The 19,878-nt window shown below is 37.9% G+C and overlaps 1 protein-coding gene across 1 annotated transcript; it reads left to right on the top strand.

Moving 5' to 3' along the window:
* The first annotated feature begins 1,439 nt into the window (after window positions 1-1,439).
* LOC129235430 (trypsin alpha-3-like) lies at window positions 1,440-2,310 on the top strand. The gene has a single exon (XM_054869262.1). The coding sequence runs from the start codon at window positions 1,440-1,442 to the stop codon at window positions 2,232-2,234; it is 795 nt and encodes a 264-aa protein (XP_054725237.1). The 3' UTR covers window positions 2,235-2,310.
* Window positions 2,311-19,878: the final 17,568 nt, after the last annotated feature.

Here is a 19,878-nt window from a genome sequence, read left to right as displayed (position 1 = left end):
GTCTATGTGCTAAAAATTATTAACTTTTATCTTTCACTTAACATTCCATGCGCTCTACTAATAGGACTATGAATAAGTTCGTGCGGTTTTACAACAGATGGCGTAACTTGATTATTATTCCATCGATCCACATTTCCAAACATTCATTGGAGAGCTACTGTCGTAAGGCACAAACGTCAGTATAAGTTTTTTATTTGAAGCGTAAACAACAATATTTTTACCACACTTGAAAATGTCGAATTTCGTGCCAAATAATGTGTTTTTGCGGGGAATTCTTCTTCATTATTTTAATATGAAGAAAAAAGCAGCCGAAAGTCATCGTATCTTGGTGGAAGTTTATGGTGAGCATGCTCTAGCTGAGCGAACGTGCCAGAAGTGGTTTGCACGCTTTAAAAGTGGTGATTTTGGCTTGGAAGACGAAGAACGCGAGGGTGCGCCGCCAAAGTTCATGGATACCGAATTGGAGGAATTGCTCGATCAAGATCCGGCTCAAACGCAAGAAGAGGTTGCAAAAACTTTGGGAGTTGATCAATCAACCATTTCCAAACGTTTAAAAGCCATGGGAATGATCCGAAAGGTAGGCCATTGGGTGCCGTATGAATTGAAGCCAAGAGACGTTGAACGCCGTTTTATGGCATGCGAACAACTGCTTCAACGGCACAAAAGAAAGGGTTTTTTGCATCGAATTGTGACTGGCGATGAAAAGTGGGTCCATTACGACAATCCAAAACGTCGGGCAACGTATGGATACCCTGGCCATGCTTCAACATCGACGTCGGCGCAGAATATTCATGGCCTGAAGGTTATGCTGTGTATCTGGTGGGACCAGCTGGGTGTTGTGTATTATGAGCTACTGAAACCGAATGAAACGATTACGGGGGATGTCTACCGACGACAATTGATGCGTTTGAGCCGAGCACTGCGAGAAAAACGGCCGCAATACGCCGATAGACACGACAAAGTTATTTTGCAACATGACAATGCTCGGCCACATGTTGCACAAGTGGTCAAAACATACTTAGAAACGCTCAAATGGGATGTCCTACCCCACCCGCCGTATAGTCCAGACCTTGCGCCATCCGATTACTATCTCTTCCGATCGATGCAACATGGCCTGGCTGACCAGCACTTCCGTAATTACGATGAAGTCAAAAAATGGATCGATTCGTGGATTGCGGTAAAACCGACCGAATTTTTCACAAAGGGAATCCGTGAATTGCCAGAAAGATGGGGAAAAGTAGTAGCAAGCGATGGACAATACTTTGAATATTAAATTTGTAACCATTTTACGTCAATAAAGTTTCAAATTTCGAAAAAAACCGCACGAACTTATTCATAGTCCTATTATATTTTCAATTATCACCACCTGCCAAGTTTTCCTCATTCACGCCGGTATATAAATTCTAGAGCTGTCACAAAACCACTATCGTAGTCGCGAAATGCGCCGCAGTATATTTTGGCTCGCTGCGATCGCTGTCTCTATAAGTACAATCAACACCGCTAAAGCCAGCCGTAGAGAAGATAACTCGCCCGAAGCAGCTCACGTGTCATTGCGCATTATCGGTGGTCATCCCGTGTCGATCGCAAACTATTCCTATCTGGTGTCGATGCGAATATGGGGCTTACATTTTTGTGGCGGCAGCATAATAAGTAAACGGGTTGTATTGACCGCCGCTCATTGTTTCAAATATGAGAAGAATGCACGGAAGTACAGCATTCAGTATGGCGTCACACAAATTGGTGGCACAAAAAATATCATTCACGCCTCAAGGTTGCGAAAGCACCCCAAATTCAAACATACCGATTCGGACTACGATGTCGGTTTGATATTCCTCGTCCATGCCATACCGCTTGGTGTTCACGCGCACTCCATTGCGCTCGCTACCCGTCTACCAAAAACTGGTAGCCCAGCCAGCATCGCGGGCTGGGGCACAATCGAGGAAGATGGCAATGAGCTACAGCATTTGCAAGCTGTCATCGTGCATACACTCGCTCGTGCGGAATGTTCCACAAATTACAAGGACTATATTAAAATAACCCCACGAATGCTGTGCGCTGGCGAGCCTATTGACGGCAGAGATACCTGCGCAGGTGACTCTGGTGGCCCGCTGGTGGTGGATGGTGTGCAAGCGGGTATAGTTTCGTTTGGCACAGGCTGTGGACATAAGGAGTATCCGGGTGTTTATACTAATGTAGCCGCTCTTCACAGTTGGATCGAGAAAAATATGAAGTGAAAATTGTGTATAAAAAAGTATGTAGTACAGTCTGTGAAAAAAAAAGTACCTCAAAATTTTGACAAGTTTTGGCTATTTATCTGCCAATTTTTTAATATAAACTATTTTTTTTATAAAAACATAGTTCACTCTTTAATAAAGGCCATATTAATCCAATTTTTTTAATCTGTGAAAATTTTATAAAAATTCGAATAATTGTAATCAAATTTTTATTAATATTAAATATTAATTAATCGGAATTAAATAAATGGGTAAGTATATCCCACCAAATTTTAGTGCAATAGGGAGCAAATTTAAATAGCTCCAAGTTCTAGTTGATTTTTGGGAGTTGTTTTCCCTGACGCTGTTGCCTATTTTCTCCATATAAAAAGATATTTCGGGGATCTGTTATTTTAAGGAAAAAATTATATAAAATTATAAAAACTCAATAAAAATGTTGAGCCATTTCAAACTGGCTCCTTGTTTTAGTACAATTTAGTGGACTAGAAAACTGAGAGCCCATGAGTTTTGTTTTTTGTATTATAGATCTGATTAAAAATTTTGAAACTTTGATGAAAATTGGTTAAATTTTTTAAATTTTTATTTAATAATATTTTATTTAATTTCTAAGGTCAATTATTATACAATGACCTCTACTTATGTATATAAAAAAAAATAAAGAACTAAAAAATAAGAAAAATAGTCAACACTGCAAATCTTATTGAACAGGTAGTAGAGTTGCACTATAATAACGAATTTTATTTTGTTCAAACAAAGTCTGATTGCCGTGTTACATTTCAAAATGCCATAAATAAAAAAAAAAAAAATTTCAAGAAAAAGGTTTTTGTGTCCTTGATCGCTGTTTGCCAAATTTTATTTAGCGGTAATAAATGCCGGGCATTCGCTAATAAGTAAACATTTATCTGTTTGTATTTTAATAACTTGACCATAACTAACACTTATGAGATCAAATACAGGGCTTAGATAGGTTCTTGCAAACTCCACAGCCTCTACTAAGCCAGTCTTTTATACGATATTTACTTACGATATGCCGACAAGAGAAAAGGTAGAAATGGCGACTTTTGCTGATGATACAGCATTCATCGCATCTAGTGAGTCCCCTGCAGAGGCCTCCTCCCTGCTACAAAATCACTTACACACTTTGGAAACTTGGCTCAATAAATGGAAAATTAATATTAATCATGAAAAGTCTATTCATGTTACATTTACACTAAGAAGAGAACAATGTCCTCCAGTGTATTTAAATGGTCATCAAATTCCTACTAGCGACACAGTCAAGTACTTGGGAATGCATCTTGATCGACGCCTCACATGGAAAAATCGTACTAAAGCTAAGCATCAACAGCTTAAAAATAAAACCAAAAGAATGTACTGGCTACTTGGTGGCAAATCTCAACTTTGTCTATAAAACAAGGTTAGATTGTATAAAGCTATATTGAAGCCTATATGGACCTAGGGTATACAGTTTTAGGAAACTTCTAGTAAGTCCAATGTGGAGATTTTGCAACGCTACCAGTCAAAGACCTTACGAACACTTGTTAATGCACCTTGGTTTATCACAAACGAAGCCATACGCATGGATCTAGGTATTCCATTTGTTAAGAGAAATCTCAGTATATTCTAACAGATACATTGAACGATTGTCAAATGTAAACACAAATGATATTTGCTTGTTGGACACAACCAATGGAATTAGACGATTAAAGCGCAATCATGTCTTAGACTTGCCATTCCTTTAAATTTGTCAATTTAATAATAATAATAATAATAATAAAAAAAAAAGAAAAAGCTAAATATGAAATTGTTAAAATGCTCCAATAAATTTTAAAATTCTAATATAATATAAGTTATACATGAAGTAAGTTATACAATTTTCGATTCTTCATCACGCCCTGCGCGAGGTGGCTTTGCTTATGTAACTCAGTAAGACCTCTCGCTGTCAAACGACAAAGAGAGGAATTATTGAATTATGAAAAAACTCTACAGATCTAAATGTGAAGGGTCGACAAACTGCTTCCTCTTCAACAGTGGCTCCTCCGAAGATCACAGTGGCTCCTCCGAATGAGTACAAACCAGAACTTTTCTGCACAGGGTAGACACACTTGCGGTAATCCTCCCACTGGTTCTCCAGCAGCTTGGACATCGAATGTGTAGTCCCAAAACTCATTTGCCACTGAGACGAGCAGGGTTGTAAATCAGAGCCCTGAAGGAAGCAAGCTACAGATTAAGGACGGACACCTATTAAACATTTTATCCTTGAAAGGTTCTATTCGAAGTTCTATCGAAAGTCTGTTGCTGGATGAAAATGAGCTTGGCGCAGGAGAACCAGTGAAAGGCATGGGGGCGTAGGTGACCATTGCGAATCCTAGGGAAGTTGCATCCAAGAAAACCAAATTGGTTCATATCCTTTCGGATACTGTTGGGGCTATGGGTAATCAGATTTCGCGCTCAGAAAGTACCAGTACCAATGGACACTAAACTGGTGCCAGAAGAAAATTTGTTCAAAAAACACAGAGGGCAGCTAAGGCAAAGGCGCCCGAAGACGGCGAGAGAAGCGGAAACTATAGCTACGACAAACATGCCGACTGCGGCTCAAATTGAAGTTGCGGCTCTTCTGATTTCGTCCACTCCTGTAGCAGAAGCTAGCAAGACGAACAGATTTGATGATAACCCATCTAATCTGGTTAACTTGAAAAATGACACCACGCCAAGCGCACCAGTTCATAAATATAGAAGAAAAGAAGGAAGGATAGTAAACCTGGTAGTAGTAACAACTAACCCAGAGAAACGAGTGCCGCGGGGATAAGAATGCAGAAGCAAGGGCGAAACAGAATCCGCCCAGTGATCCACTCCGAGGGAACCGCGAGCGATCATCTCCAGGCTCCATACTTTAAATGAAGGATTTGAAACGACGCACTGGAGGTCATACCACTATTCTAAAGCGAGGACGAGTCCTAAATAGTGAAACGCTTTCCGCCTGATTCTTGGCATGGACACTGAATCGTTGAAAATCATACGGTCTAGATATCAAATCCGCTTAAATCTGGGACGAGTACTCGTTACTGTACTTCATTCAGATATGGGCAAGGTGTAACTTGAAATTATGACTGTCCATATGACTCTCAATATATCGGCCATCAAAGATGGAATTCGTGTTGCTATCGAGGACATTGGGCAGCCACTTTACAATTCAGTTATGGAAAATTTTATGAAAAGGATATTGTCCTGCACCTAAGCGTGGTCGTGGTGGTCATTTGCCTGATGTTATTTTCCACTATTAACGGCATACCTTCCTCTTTATAATGAAATAAGCATCCGATGATTTATATTAAAAAATAGCATTTTTCTTTGAATATCAAAATAACACCTCTTATTGGAAAACCCTTTATATTCGGCGTTGCTGTTTACATTCCACCTCTCAACCAATTTGTTGATGTCGTCCCGCCCCAAAATCGTCTCTTTTGGTGTCAAAGGAGTTGTGAGCCAGATTTTAAGAACCTCTTTGTTATCGAATGTAACGCCCTTCATATGGTTTGACACGGAGCAGAAAAGATGGTAATCGGTCGGTGCAGGATCCGAAGAATACGGTGTATGCTGAAGGACCTCCCAATCGAGCTCTTGGAGTGCGGCTTTGACGACTTGTGCAACATGAGGCCAGGCGTTGTCGTGAAGGAGTATGCTTTGACCATGTCGATCAGATTGCTTCAGTCAATGTAGCTAGGCAATATAGAGCTGCTTGTTGACCGTGGCGTTCAGTTGGAGCATTTTTCAGTGCACCATTCACGCCTAGTCCCGCCAAACACATATCATGACTTTCTTTGGATGAAGATCCTGTCAGAAATCAAATAGATTAACGAAACCAACGCAAGTCATGTCTTGTCGAGGCCCTATGCTCCCGAGTGGAGTGAAAAAAGACAAAAAAAAACACTGTTGTGGTCAATGAAAAGAACTGGAAATTGAAATTGAAGAATTTTCTGTGAGTAATCTTTAATTTTCGGCAGCCGCCGAAGCCGAACGGTTTGGTGCGTGACTACCATTCTGAGTACGTAAGTTCGAATCTCCATGAAACACTGAAGAAGTTTTTCTAAAAGCGGTAGCCCCATGACAGAAAATGGCTCACCTTCGAGTATATTTCTGCGATAAAAAAGCTCTTCATAAGGAATATCTGCCATTCGGAGTTGGCTTGAAACTGTAGGTACCTCCATTTATGGAACAACACAAGACGCACAACACAAATAAGACAAGGAGCTCGGCCGAATACCTAACATAAGTTTATGCGCCAATTATTATTATTGTCTTTAAACTGCTTCTCAGCATCTCGCCCGCCATCGAGTAACACGCCGTCATAAACAGCACTTTTTATACCGAATCGCCACGGGAGACGAGAAATGGCATCAATATGAAGCAGAGAAAGGAGTGTGTGGCTCCTGCCACTACCAGTCTTAAGTAGTAGGAATGCCCACTTGTCGTTGCTTAGGAACAACGCCTTCTTACTGCTGGGAGCGCCATCTGTGTGTCACATTTTTCTGCCAGAAGGATCACACAGATGGTTGAGGACTTCGCTAAATTTGGTTTTTGCTTGTTTGTTTTTTGCTTGTTTTAGCAGCCATAATCCAAGTAATGCGCTGACTTTTATGCGGGAGTAAAGATTGGAAGGATAAGGTTTTTGGGGTTGAGGAATGATTTTTTTTTGTTTGTTTTAGAAAGAGGGAGAGTAGGTAAGTTTGGAAAATTCCGAACCGTGCTCTACGTGGGATTCAAACCCACAACCTCTGGAATGGCAGGCTAGTGCACTTACGCTAGATTACCGAGGCCGCACAACAGTGTTACCGCCTCCATTTTCAATAAAGAATGAAAAATAGTCTCAGTGCTTCAAAAATCTAACAGTCACAACCACTATGCATTTGCCTCTCAACTATTGTGCGTACGTAGTTTTTTGAGAACCAAAATTATTTTTTTAGAAAAATTTTCATTATTTTCACGTGCTTCAGAACCGATGGTATTTTGACTTCAACTTTCTCTAGGCCGCACTAGGCTTATGTTTATGATTTTATGTTTTGCCGCATTGGAAATAAGTTTTCAGTATTTTGAAAAGCTATTTAAGCCCAAAGGTATTCATACAGAGTTTCAGCTAGCTTTCTGAGAACGAAATAGTGGCCTGTGATAAAATCGCATGCGTTTCAAAGAGAAATCGGCCGATTACCCACCCTTTACTTATATGAAAAATTCTAACTAATCGAGTTAACTATACTAAAATTGCTTTAATTCACGAAAGGAGAGTTCAAATTATGCCAAATAGAGAAGTTCACTGCGTACTTGAACGCGAAAGTTGTTTTAGATGGTATAATGGGCAGTATTGCACATGTTTACATACATATATTACATACACATCTACATACATACACTAGATATGAAATGAAAAATAAAATATCCAGCTGACTTCTAAGCATCCATACGGCCAGATTTTATCATTATATAATTTTATTGCTACTCCACATATACGCACATATGCGCCTTGTACTAATATATATGTAGATATGCTCCCATGTGGTTTGCCCTCAACCTCCAATTAGGCAATTCAAAACATCTGAAAATGGCCTTTTACCCTTAGATTTGTTGATGTGTGTGGACGATTACGTTTTTATATTTGATTTTGTGTTTTTTCTTATTTTTAGATAAACAGTTAAGGGTCTAAAGCAGTCATATAAAATTACTTTGTCTTGCCATTATTAGTGCTTTCATTCACTCTGAGATATGAGCAGCCATTGTCCGCTGTGCAGTGAAATTTATAACGAAAACATTTTTTTAATAAAACAGCCGCGTACGCATATTTACGTAAATACGAAATTATGTACTTACTTATATATGTATGTGTGGATGTATGTATGTTTGTATGTATGTATGTATGTATGTATGTATCTGTAGTTACAAGTACAATAAATATGAATGGAATATATAACAGTGCAATAACAGTTCAAGTGCACATCCGCTTTTTTGGTCATATGAGCCACCCATTGGCGGAATATGTAAACACATATACATGCATACATACATATCTACATACAGTTGCTTACATTAAACTACGAACATAATTTTTAATTTAAAACTACGAACATAGTTTTTGCCGCATTTCATTTCACATGCGAATGTTTAGAATTTTTCTGTTTTTGCAGTTTATTTTATGGCTAAACAGATCCTCTCAAAAATAGTAGCGGGAATTGGTCAGCAAAACACAAAATACTCTGAGACATAAAACAATAAAAAAAAAAAATAAAAAAATGACAAGATTCCCACCTTGGATTCTGGAAGAGAGGATAAAAACAAAGATACGCGTATCGGCGATTTGGAAATTTACATCAGAGTTTTATTTAAGGAAGGTCCAAAGCTCCAACTTCGCGCACATTCTATTGATACTTCGACATAAGAAACTATGCCGAACTTGTGCTAACCGGCGTCAGCTAGACACTTCAAGCGAAATCAAGTCCTTCTTCACATGATCTTTTCAACGCATGACGACGAGCTTTATTTCCCGCGTGACAATTTTTTTTAATTTTCAGAATCCCTCTATATGAGCTTTTTAAATTGTCAATTCCCAGGTGCTGTTTTGACAGAATGTATGTGGAAAAATATCATTAAAAAGATGGTGTAAAATAAATATTTTCGGCCGCCGTAGCTGAATGAGTTGGTACGTGACTACCATTCGGAATTCACAGAGAGTATAATCAGTTTTTTCAGCGCATCCATACTGGCATATTTTTTAGTCCTCACCTTGCTCTCCAAAATGAACCAGATGGAATAGTCCATCGGATTTGCGTCTGGCAATTCGAAAGCCATTGTGTGGACGAAACGAAGTGTGGAACATGATTTTTTAGCCATTCTTGGTTCACACGAGCTTTATGAGACGGTGCCGAGTCCTGTTGGAACGTCCTTGGTCTACGACCGAAATGCTTGCGTGTCTACGGCTCGGCTCTAAAGCAGCTTCTAAAACATTTTCCCGATAATAAGTCACATTCACTTTGACACCAGGCTCGATAAAAACGGTTGAAGAGCGTCCATCAGCAGTCACTGCGGCCCAAACCATTACTTGCGATAGGAAATGGTTTCGAGTGGCCACACGTAGGCTCAAATTCTCGTATGAGCGTTCGGTCAAGTAATCACGATCGTTTTGAGTGTTTATGAACTGCTCAATTGGGAAATTTTTTTCATCAGAAAACACAATGTTAGGAAATTCGTCACGTTCGTGCAAGCGCAACAACTCCTTTGCTCTTTCGCACCGAACTTTTTTTGCTGGGGGGAAAGATCGTGTGCTTTTTGAAATTGTAAGCCTTGACCTTGAGCTCATTTTTCAATATGCGTCGAGTGCTGTCTTGCGATATTTTCAGTTCTTTGGCCATTTTTCTTCCACTTCGACGTGGATTTCGTTCAAGTCGAGCCTTCACTTTCCGAACCATTTCTGGCGTTGTTGCGGTTTTTTTTTTTGGTTCCCCTCCATAGTGTTTTGCAATGCTACCAGTATCATTGTAAGGTTTTATAGTGCGATACACAAACATTTTATTCACTTTGAGGTGACTGCGCTCACGAACAATGGCTGGTTGTGATTTTCCAGCCAAATATAACGCAATCACACTATTTCGTTTTAATTCCAAAAAAATCAACAAAACCTAATAATAGAAAGGCAGAATTTAGAATTAACTTAAAGGCTACAAGATTTACCTGTTTTTCAGAAAAAATCGCTGTTATTTTAGAACCTCGAAGATGAAGATAAAGCTGAGAAGTCAAGGCCTCAGTAAAGTCTGGAGTTAACCGGAATAGTTATTGGAACTTCCCTGCAGCCAAATGGAGAGGATTCTCCACATCTCAGAGCAAATGTCGATACACTGTTTAATTCACCTCCTCGCAATGCTTTAAGTCATAAGCCAAATACTCGAACGACATAGTCGCGTTGTTTTATTAAGTTTTTGTTAATATAATTTTACAGTTTTAATCCAAACTATTAATCCTTACTGTCTCGTTTGATTTAACCACAACGCAATTGGTGTCGTTTAGTTTGCGATAATCGACATGTTAACCAAACAGCGGTTTTATCTTATCGATTTTATAAGTAGTAGGAATAGGTATCCTAAACATTTTTATAAATATTTCTCCAAGCTTTTCTTTGCCTAAAACAGCTTTTATGCGTTTGGGCTATCATTTCACAGCAAACTTCTTCAAGTTCGTTCGATCAAACTCAGGTAAATTCTTGTGTCTTCTCGTTGTTACCTGCGAGTGAAAACATCTCCAAAGTTCCATACAAGTTTTACGTAAGGTTATTTTCTGAACAGTCCATTGGCGAAATTCCCAGTTAAGGCATTTTATTTTCTTATATGCAATTCCGTCATAATCATTGGGCCAACAACTTGCCTAACAGTGCGTCGAACGCACACGTCACTATAACATTCACCGTCTCTACTCCTTGTCTAAGGCATACCGCCGGGGGCCAACGAGTCTAAATTTGAATTTTGATTTTTACTTCAATCAATTTTAGTCTCAATTTGGTGTGGTTTTGACCTCACTTCTAATGTTGAAATGCCTGAGTGGAGTCCTTATTCCACGGATTTTACTTCCATTTGACGAAGTAATCCCGCCACTTTCCGTTTTATCAGATTCAAAGTAATATTCGTCAGAACTGTCACTATATAACGTATCATCTTTAGAACGCTTAGCTTTCGTACGCTGGATAAAATATATAAAAAGCCTGCTGGTTCCTATGGCAGTGGCTCTGAGAGATTGAATCGAAGAACAGAAATTCGTTGTGACTGTCGTTTCACATCGTAAGTTTACATTATAAGGAAGATAAGACTTCATCGCTAATGGCCCCTAACGTCTTTGAATGAAAACGTGGCTTTTTTACTATACCTATGCGTATCTTATCGGTCAGAACGGCAGACGTTGCAAGCCTTGCAGCTACGAGCTAATTTGGGCAGCCATATACCGACACGCGTCCCCAAAGGGTTAAAGCAGCGCGCCAAGCGGTTAAATCAGCACTTTAAAGAATTCAACGATCGAATTTTCCCTTAATATCTTAGACAGTTTTTTTGACTCCTTACACATTTCTTTCTAAATTCTACTTTCTTTGCTAATTAACGGTTTCACTTTGTTCAACAATGTAAGAAAAAGCTTAATCTATTGCAAGACGGAATACGCTTGTACTTACATGGATTCCAGGACACTCCGATGTTCAAGTAAATTAAATTGCCGATGAACTAGCCAACCTCGGATCAGCTGCTACCCCACAAGGACCAGAGCCATTAATCAGAATCAGTTCTACAGGAATCATTAATTGGATCAGCGGTTATGTATGAAATTTACATAAAGAGCGATGATCCAGTCTAGAACGCTGCAGAACTGCAAAGTGTTTTGTGACAAGCCCGCACAGAAAACTGTGGAACTTTCTGCTAAAACTTGGCAGAAATGGCGTTCGGCTGATGGTCGGTATTATTATAGCACGCAACCCTTGAAGCGACTGTTTCGCTTTGTTAAACTCGGCCAAAATCGCGTAAGCGGTTACCGCACTAGTTACGTCTGTCTCTGCCTCTATTCTATACTATCTCTTTCTCTCTGTCACTTCTCTCCTCTCCTTCTTGACTATCTACCCTCTTAGTTTCCAGAGCTTCGAAGACAATGAACTGTTTAGCCTGACTGTTTTAGGAGTTGCCATTCTCTCGGTGCATCTTGGCTCGCCTTTTTCAAATTTCGATTTCAGCGCTTTAACCATAATTGCACAACCAATTTTCACACAGCACAAAGATTTTATGAATGTAAAAGGCACTAATTTCATGTATTTTTACTAAAAAGGTAGATTACGTCCAGAATCGTATACCTTTTGGTGCCTAAAGCATTTAAAATGCAAGCTTACCACTTGTCCGGTTTTTTACGCACCAAACTGTATACTTAAATTTTCGATACAACATCCGCTGCTTTGTGTTGTTAGCTTTTAAATCTCTTGCTCTGCCATACTTGGTCCATATGTCTACTTAAATTGAATTTGCAAAGTCCGGTGCATACTCGAATCTACCCCTTGCGGCTAAATTTAATATTATAACTGCTGTTTTTTTATCATTTTGAGCAACTGCTTGCTTCAATGATTGGTTCACAAAGGGTGACCGTCATGTGTAGAGAAATGCTCACTTGAGTTAATCCGTCTGGCATAAGCGGAAATTTGTAATACCTTTCATGTTCCTCCTTCTGTGTTATTGATTCCCTAAGTGATAAAAAATGTGTAAGCGAATGCCATACATAAACATTTCTGTTGTAATATCTTTTTTTTTTTTTGTTTTTTATACATATTTTTAAGTATCCAAATTTATTAATTTGATTGTATCTGAACATAGGAAAAGTTGCTGTACGAATGTTGTTGAATATAAAAGTTAATCCAAGGAATTCATTTGATGCTAATCTCCGGTTTTAGAGTAACGAGTAAAAAGTGTTTGAAATCGATCAAAAAAAGATATTTATAGAACTTCCCTTAAAACCTCCAAAAGCGGCCGCCGTAGCCGAATGGGTAGGTGCGTGACTACCATTCGGAATTCACAGAGAGAACGTAGGTTCGAATCTCGGTGAAACACCAAAATTAAGAAAACGTTTTTTTTTTAATAGCGATCGCCCCTCGGCAGGCAATGGCAAACCTCCGAGTGTATTTCTGCCATGGAAAAACTCCTCACAAAAATATCTGCAGTTCGGAGTCGGCTTTGAACTGTAGGTCCTTCCATTTGTGGAACAACATCAAGACGCACACCACAAATAGGATGAGGAGCTCGGCCAAACACCAAAAAAGGGTGTAAGCGCCAATTATATTATATATAATTATATAAAATCTCCAAAATATGACCACAGCCACAAATAAAAAGAGTTTTCCACTGAATTCTTTTTCTTATATATTAAAAAAACACATTTTTTAAAATTAGGAACCAAATTTTGCTTTTGTTCGTAAAAATTGGTCTCGGGGTCGCATTTTTCTCAAAAATATTTAAAAAATAAGTAGACGAGGTAGACGAAAGGTAATTTCGAGGCTTACTTGGCCAACTTAGGTTAATAAAAAGTGGTACACCGCACACCGAAGTCTACTTTTACACAGGCTGACTTCTATAAAGGGCTGATTTTAGCTGCATGAGAACTATCGATATCGATAACTATGCTTTGAAAGCTGAGAATGGCAAACTGTGCTGACATTTATGTTCAGTAAGATTTGGCAAGTCATCAGGAATCATTCCACGCGAGAAAAACGCTTCCAAATTGTGTTATATACGGGTGGTCTAGAACTTAACTTCTTTTACCTACGAAAATGAAAAACAAAAATTTATTATTATAATTTTAATAATTTAAAAATGGCGCTGAAATTGACCCTCCCGAAAAATTGGACCTGGACGGTGTTGTCCGTTTTGGCTCTTCTATTTATCTGAAACACAAAAACCAAAAAAAGTTATTAATCAGTACGACTCTAGATATGTCCCGTACTACAATAAAAAAGAAAAGACGTTTGACAAAATGGCGCGGTTTTGAATTTGACACTCTAAAAATCGGGTTTTTTCAGTTTTTCAATCAAAAAACTACGAAATAATTTAAATATTAATGTGATTCTGGTACGTACGATAGCCATTGATATTGTGAAGAACATATTAAAATTGCAGACGATTCGGTTGAATAGTTTTTTTTTTTCAAAAACAGGCTGAAAAAAGTCGTTTCGCTCTCTACATAGTTAATGGGCTGTAGAAGCTTTAAAATGAAAATTTCGTAACACATTCTTAAATACTATACCTTCGAAATATCGAAAAAAAAAATTGATTTTTTGAAATTTCTAGACCCCCTTAAGGGGGCAGATACCAGTAAAATTTCGGAAAACAAAATTGTTTTTCATAAAATGTTAATGTAATCCTTTAAGAATAAGTCAGAAAAATTTTAGAACGTAAATTTAAGTATTTCCTATATTATAGACGACTCTATTCTTTCCGTTCGAGCGCTGGGAGAGGTATAGTTACGTTGTATTAAAATTTTAGACGCGTTTTTCACAAAACTATATTTTTCGAATTGGCGTATACGATAACTCGAAAAGTTATTGACCGATCTCCATAAAATTTTGCACACATCTTTTTATGATGTTACTTTCTATGTGAATTTTCAAGTTTTCGAAAATTTTTCGAAAAAATAATTTTTTCGAAGCAAAAATAATAGGAAAATTCGCCCCAAAATTCATTTTTTGTTAAGCATTTTATTCTGCGATTTTTCCCCCATTTTTGTTTAATTCATACAGAAATTATGACATTAATAAACAAAAAAATATTCGGGTTTTTGTATTCAGGTCACTGACGCCGATGCTACAATGCCCGCCAATTGAGAAGCCCCGCTGCGACCTTCCTGGAAGAATTGAGTGTACATCCGCTATTTTAAATGATTGAAAAAAAAAATTATATTGTTTTAATATTGGGAGGTTGAATTAGTTTTAAAGGTGACACACAGATGGCGCTATTTATCGCTTTATTGCGTTGGCAATACTGAATATATATTCATGACGAAGCCTCATTCCTAGGCTTTGTTTATCAGTATCTGTCATTTCGCTGAAGTATAAACAACGCAGTGTTTTCGTGCTCTGAGTATGTCAACTTTCGTGCCGTCGAAACGCAATTTGCGGGAAGCTTTGCTTTTCTGCTTCAATTTGAAAAAAAATACAGCCCAAGCCCGTGAATTGCTACAGGAGGCCTACCCAGACCATACTCCGTCGATTTCAACATGTGAGTACTGGTTTCGATGATTCAAAAGTGGTGATTTTTACACCGAAGACAAGGAGCGTCTTGGCCAGCCCAAAAAGTTCGAGGACGCGGAATTGGGGGAATTGGTAAACGAGGACTCGTGCCAAACCCAAGAAGAGCTTGCTGAATCATTGGGCGTTGATAAATCAACCGTTTGCAAGCGTCTAAAAGCGATGGGAATGATCCAAAAGCAAGGACATTGGGTCCCGTACGAGTTGAAGCTGAGCGACGTCGAACGGCGATTTTTTACGTGCGAATTGCTGATCGAGCGACAAAATCGGAAGGGTTTTTTGCATCGGGTGGTGACTGGCGACGAAAAATGGATCCACTACGATAACCCAAAACGCAAAAAATCATGGGGTTTGCCCGGCCACGCATCAACGTCGACGGCCAAGCAGAATATTCACGGCAAGAAAATCATGCTCTGCATTTGGTGGGATCAGGTCGGCGTCGTATATTTTGAGCTGCTCCAACCGGGCGAAACAATCACGGGGGATCGTTACCGACTGCAATTGATGCGTTTAAGCCGGGCATTGAAAGAAAAACGGCCGGAAACGGTAAAAAGGCACGACAAGGTTATTTTGCAACATGACAACGCTCGGCCGCATGTTGCTCAACCTGTCAAAAAATACCTTGGAACGCTTGGCTGGGAAGTGTTACCCCACCCGCCGTATAGTCCAGACATAGCTCCCTCCGGTTATCATTTGTTCCGGCATATGAGTCTCGATTTGGCGGACCAGCGGTTCTCCTCGTACGAGGCTACCAAAATATGGGTTGAGTCATGGATAGCCAAGCAGCGGCCAGAATTTTGGAGAAACGGCATCCGGAAATTGCCCGAAAGATGGGCGAAAGTTGTAGCTAGCGATGGCCAATACTTCGAATAAAATATTTTGTACCGTTTTTTCACAATAAAGCCCCAAATCTTCGAAAAAAACCTTTAAAACTAATTCAACCTCCCAATATATAAATAAACTGTATGCCAATTTTGAAAAAAAAAATAGATTGACTTCTTCATTTTAAATAATTTTAATGAAAATCAGGGAAAATATGGCCGTTTACAGGTATCTGTCCCCTTAAATAGCCAGCGCTATTTTAAATATTTCTATTTGTATTTATGCTCGTTTTCGCTTTGTAAGCAGAACAGTCATTAATAAATAAGTAAATAAATAACGAGTTCGTGCCAACACTTGTATAAGCAGCAAAGGGCAAATACACATATTTTTAATAAATTTGCGTCACCCGGTGGTATTATCAACTAATTTTATTAATCAGTTGAAAGACGGGAATGTAGCTTGACAAACACCACACGAATAATTAAACAAACACCGGCACGAATGCCATTGGAGCTTTAGCAATAAAAACAACAAAAGAATTGATTCAAAAAAATGCTTGCCTTTAAATTTCTTTGACGCCATGTGAGCCAAGTATTTTTTATGGCACAGAAAGCTTTATTTAGTAAATAATCTAATATTTATTTATTTATTTAATTACACAAGTCACAAGACAAGAGATCAAAGAAATGCTTTATTACTTACCTATCAGCCGCAGCCCTGCCGCAACGCTCAACTCGAATTCATTCTGATAGGCAGGCATAAAGCCGAACAGGTTGTTTGTAAGTTGTGCTAGTGGTTTTAACTGACGCGTCTTAAATTTTTTGTGCACATTCACATCTCACTTTGAATTTATCAGCTCATCAGTTGAACTATAATTTTATATGCACTTTGCTTAATTCACTTCTCTTTTCTACACAAAACAAACGTTAAATTTACAACTTTCTGCGTGATAGAGCAAAATATTTCGCACAAAGTCAAATATTCCCGCTTCCGCTGGAAATGGCATCATGTCGATATGGCAGTGCATTGCTTGAAACTGCTTAAGGTGCGCCAACCGTCAGTGAATATTAAATACATACATTAGGACGGCCGCTATTTACTGAAATGCATGATATATAATTAAGTGGCTTGAACCCAAGCGTCGTCAGTCTAGTCACGGTGTCTTTTTTCGTAATGACTTTCGAACGGAAGAATTTCGGAAAGATGTTCCAGGTCAATGTGAAATAGATAGCAAATTTTCGAAAGTCATTTATTATTGTGGTGGAACAATTTTAAAGCATTGTTTAGAAATAGCATACTATTTATATACCGCTGTTTTGAGAAATTCCCTTATATTTTATTTTTTTTTTTTTGTTTATTTATTATTATTTTTTTTTTTGTTTTTTTGTTAAATACAATTGATCAATTTTTAAATTAATAACAATCAAAGTACATATATCACAATCCACGTCACCATTAAAATATCTACGAATCATAAAAACTAATAATTTTTTTTTGCAAAATGGAATCTTTCTAGTGTAAGGCAGCAAGTTGAAAGTAACTTTTGAACAGATATTCTGGCTAAACCATTTTCCGTTTCGCAATTCAAACAAAATAGTCTTAGATGATTATAGAAAATTGCCTTGAATTCAATGCCAGTGATGGATGGCTTCAAAATTTTAAAGAGATATGGCGTTCGGTTGATCTAAGTTTCTGGAGAAAAACTGTCTGCACAGCCCCAGTTAGTTGACACAAAGGCGTTAAAGATGAAAATGGAGGAGATTGGATTAAGTAGTGAGCAAGTATACAACGCCGATGAATCCGGTTTATACCGGAAACTTTTGCCACAAAAGACGTATTTGTCATCGTTAGAAAAAACTACCCAGGAGCAAAGATGGAAAAGCAAAGAGTAACTTTCTTGTGTTGTTCAAATACGTCAGGATCTCATCAACTCAAGCTTCTTGTAGTCGGAAAGGCTGAAAATTCCCTGTTGTTTTTAAGGTTTCGACTGCCCAGTTCATTACCGACATTCGAAATCCGCATGGATGGCTGCGGCTATTTTTAAAGATTGGTTCCACCGTTCATTCCTACCTGAGGTAAGCTTTCATACTTTTATCTCAGTAGGTTAAAACTCATAAAATTGGTTTAGGTTACAAAGTTTTTAATGGAAAAGGGATTACCAATAAAAGCTCTCCTTTTAATTCATAACGCTCCATCGCATCCACCCGAAGATGAACTATTAACTGAAGATGGCTGCATATTAAAAATGTTTATCCCACCAAATGTCACCCCTCTTAAATAACCTATGGATCAAAATGCCATCAGAATTACGAAACTTTACTATAGAAACAGTCTTTTGGCTTCTGTTGCTGCAAAGGGGTTTGATTTGCTTGAGGCTCTAAAGCAAATTATGCTTAAAAAAGCGATTGTTACCTTAGAATCTGCATGGAGTAACGTAGATGCTGTTGTGCCATGCAAATGCTGGAGCAATGTCTTAAGTATGGTAGAAAATCAAGAGGATCCTGAAGATGACGTTTCTTTGAGTGTTCTTCGAAGCCACTTAATTATAAATGTATGGACTTGGAGGGTAGTGCAGCCAATCTTTGGTCACACTTGAGACCTGAGGTTTGTGTTTTAGAAGTGTTAGTCAAAGGAGTTTGTTTTTTATTTTTATTTCACTTTAGGCGGAATTCACTGCTTTCAACGTTAGAGAATGGAACGATGATGCTATTGAATGCAATAACAATGAAATACAGGAAATTTTCGCCGATGATGTGGACTGTTCTGTGAAGCCAAAAAAGACGATTACATCAAAGGAAGCTATTGACATGCTTAACATGCTTGGAATGGGCTGAGATTGAAATGGTTGATAAATGGGATTTAAATATGTTGAAGAAGCTAAGGGAAAAGGCAGTTTATAAGATGCTTGATCAAAAGAAACAACAAAAGCGGATTACTGATTTTTTTTTTCGACGTGAACTCAATTTTTTTTAAATTAAACAAAGCATGAATTGAAGTATGGAAAACTTTTTGTCTGTAACTAATCCTTTATTTGTTAAATGTGAAAAAATTAATAAACAACATTTCTTTTGCGGTTTTAAATAAAACAAAAATATCTCAAAACTAATTAAATAGAATATTTTTTAATTTAGTTGCCATTCGTAAATATGAACAATCTCGCAAAACTGAACAAGCCTGGTTTTAATTAGTTCATATTATCGCGAGTGCATTGTATGATAAAAAATTAGGAAGTCCCACGTTTTGTTTGACTCTGAAAAAATATGCTATTGCGGTTATTACTTAAGTAAACGGAGTTACCGTTACTATTAAAAGTGCAATTGTGCATATTGAATAGTTGAAAATGAAATTTCTTAAAGATCTGTGAATATTTGCTTTATTTATTTAATTATATTAAATTTTTTTTTTTTTTTTTGCATATTGGTGTCCCTGTTTCTTTTTGGTAGAAGAAGAGGTTTTCTTCCATGAAAATATACTTTAAATTAGGTTATGAATTGCTACCTCACTCAGCATAACTACATATTCTTCAGTTTAAGCCTTCCCTTTCACATATAGGAATGGCTCGGTGATGGTAAATGGCTTTGTGGGTTATATCAAAAGGTCGCAAGAAAAGGAGTAGAAAAAACGTTCGTCCCAGATGTGTTGAGATGACCCTACATTAAAAAATTATCTGTTTTTTGCTGAATGGTCTTTTTTATATGGATTTCCAGAGATTTATTGGGGCGCCCTTGTATATTCACACAAAAGATAACATAAATAATTAACCCTTTTGTATCATTGACGCGGAATAATACGCGAACAAAAGCTCTCTCTTATCTCCAAGAACGGAATAATACGCAATAAATTATTTTTTTGTTAAAGTTTGAGGTAAATAAATAATTTTGATAATCCTGTAACATTTTTCCTCATTCAAACAAACAGTAAAAGTCTTGTCGACGTAAGGTATTTTGAGTACAGCGCGCATTTCGAGCGGTGATACAAAAGGGTTAATAACCACACCACGAATCAAACCCGTTATTCGAAAGATAAACA

The sequence above is a fragment of the Anastrepha obliqua genome, chromosome 1, assembly GCF_027943255.1.
Source record: "Anastrepha obliqua isolate idAnaObli1 chromosome 1, idAnaObli1_1.0, whole genome shotgun sequence".
Lineage (NCBI taxonomy): Eukaryota > Metazoa > Arthropoda > Insecta > Diptera > Tephritidae > Anastrepha > Anastrepha obliqua.
Note: the sequence above shows the minus strand (reverse complement) of the source record. Positions and strands in the feature narration are given on the sequence as shown.

Excerpts from the sequence above, each read along its gene's own strand:
- LOC129235430 (XM_054869262.1), top strand. The coding sequence starts at position 1,440 with ATGCGCCGCAGTATATTTTGGCTCGCTGCGATCGCTGTCTCTATAAGT.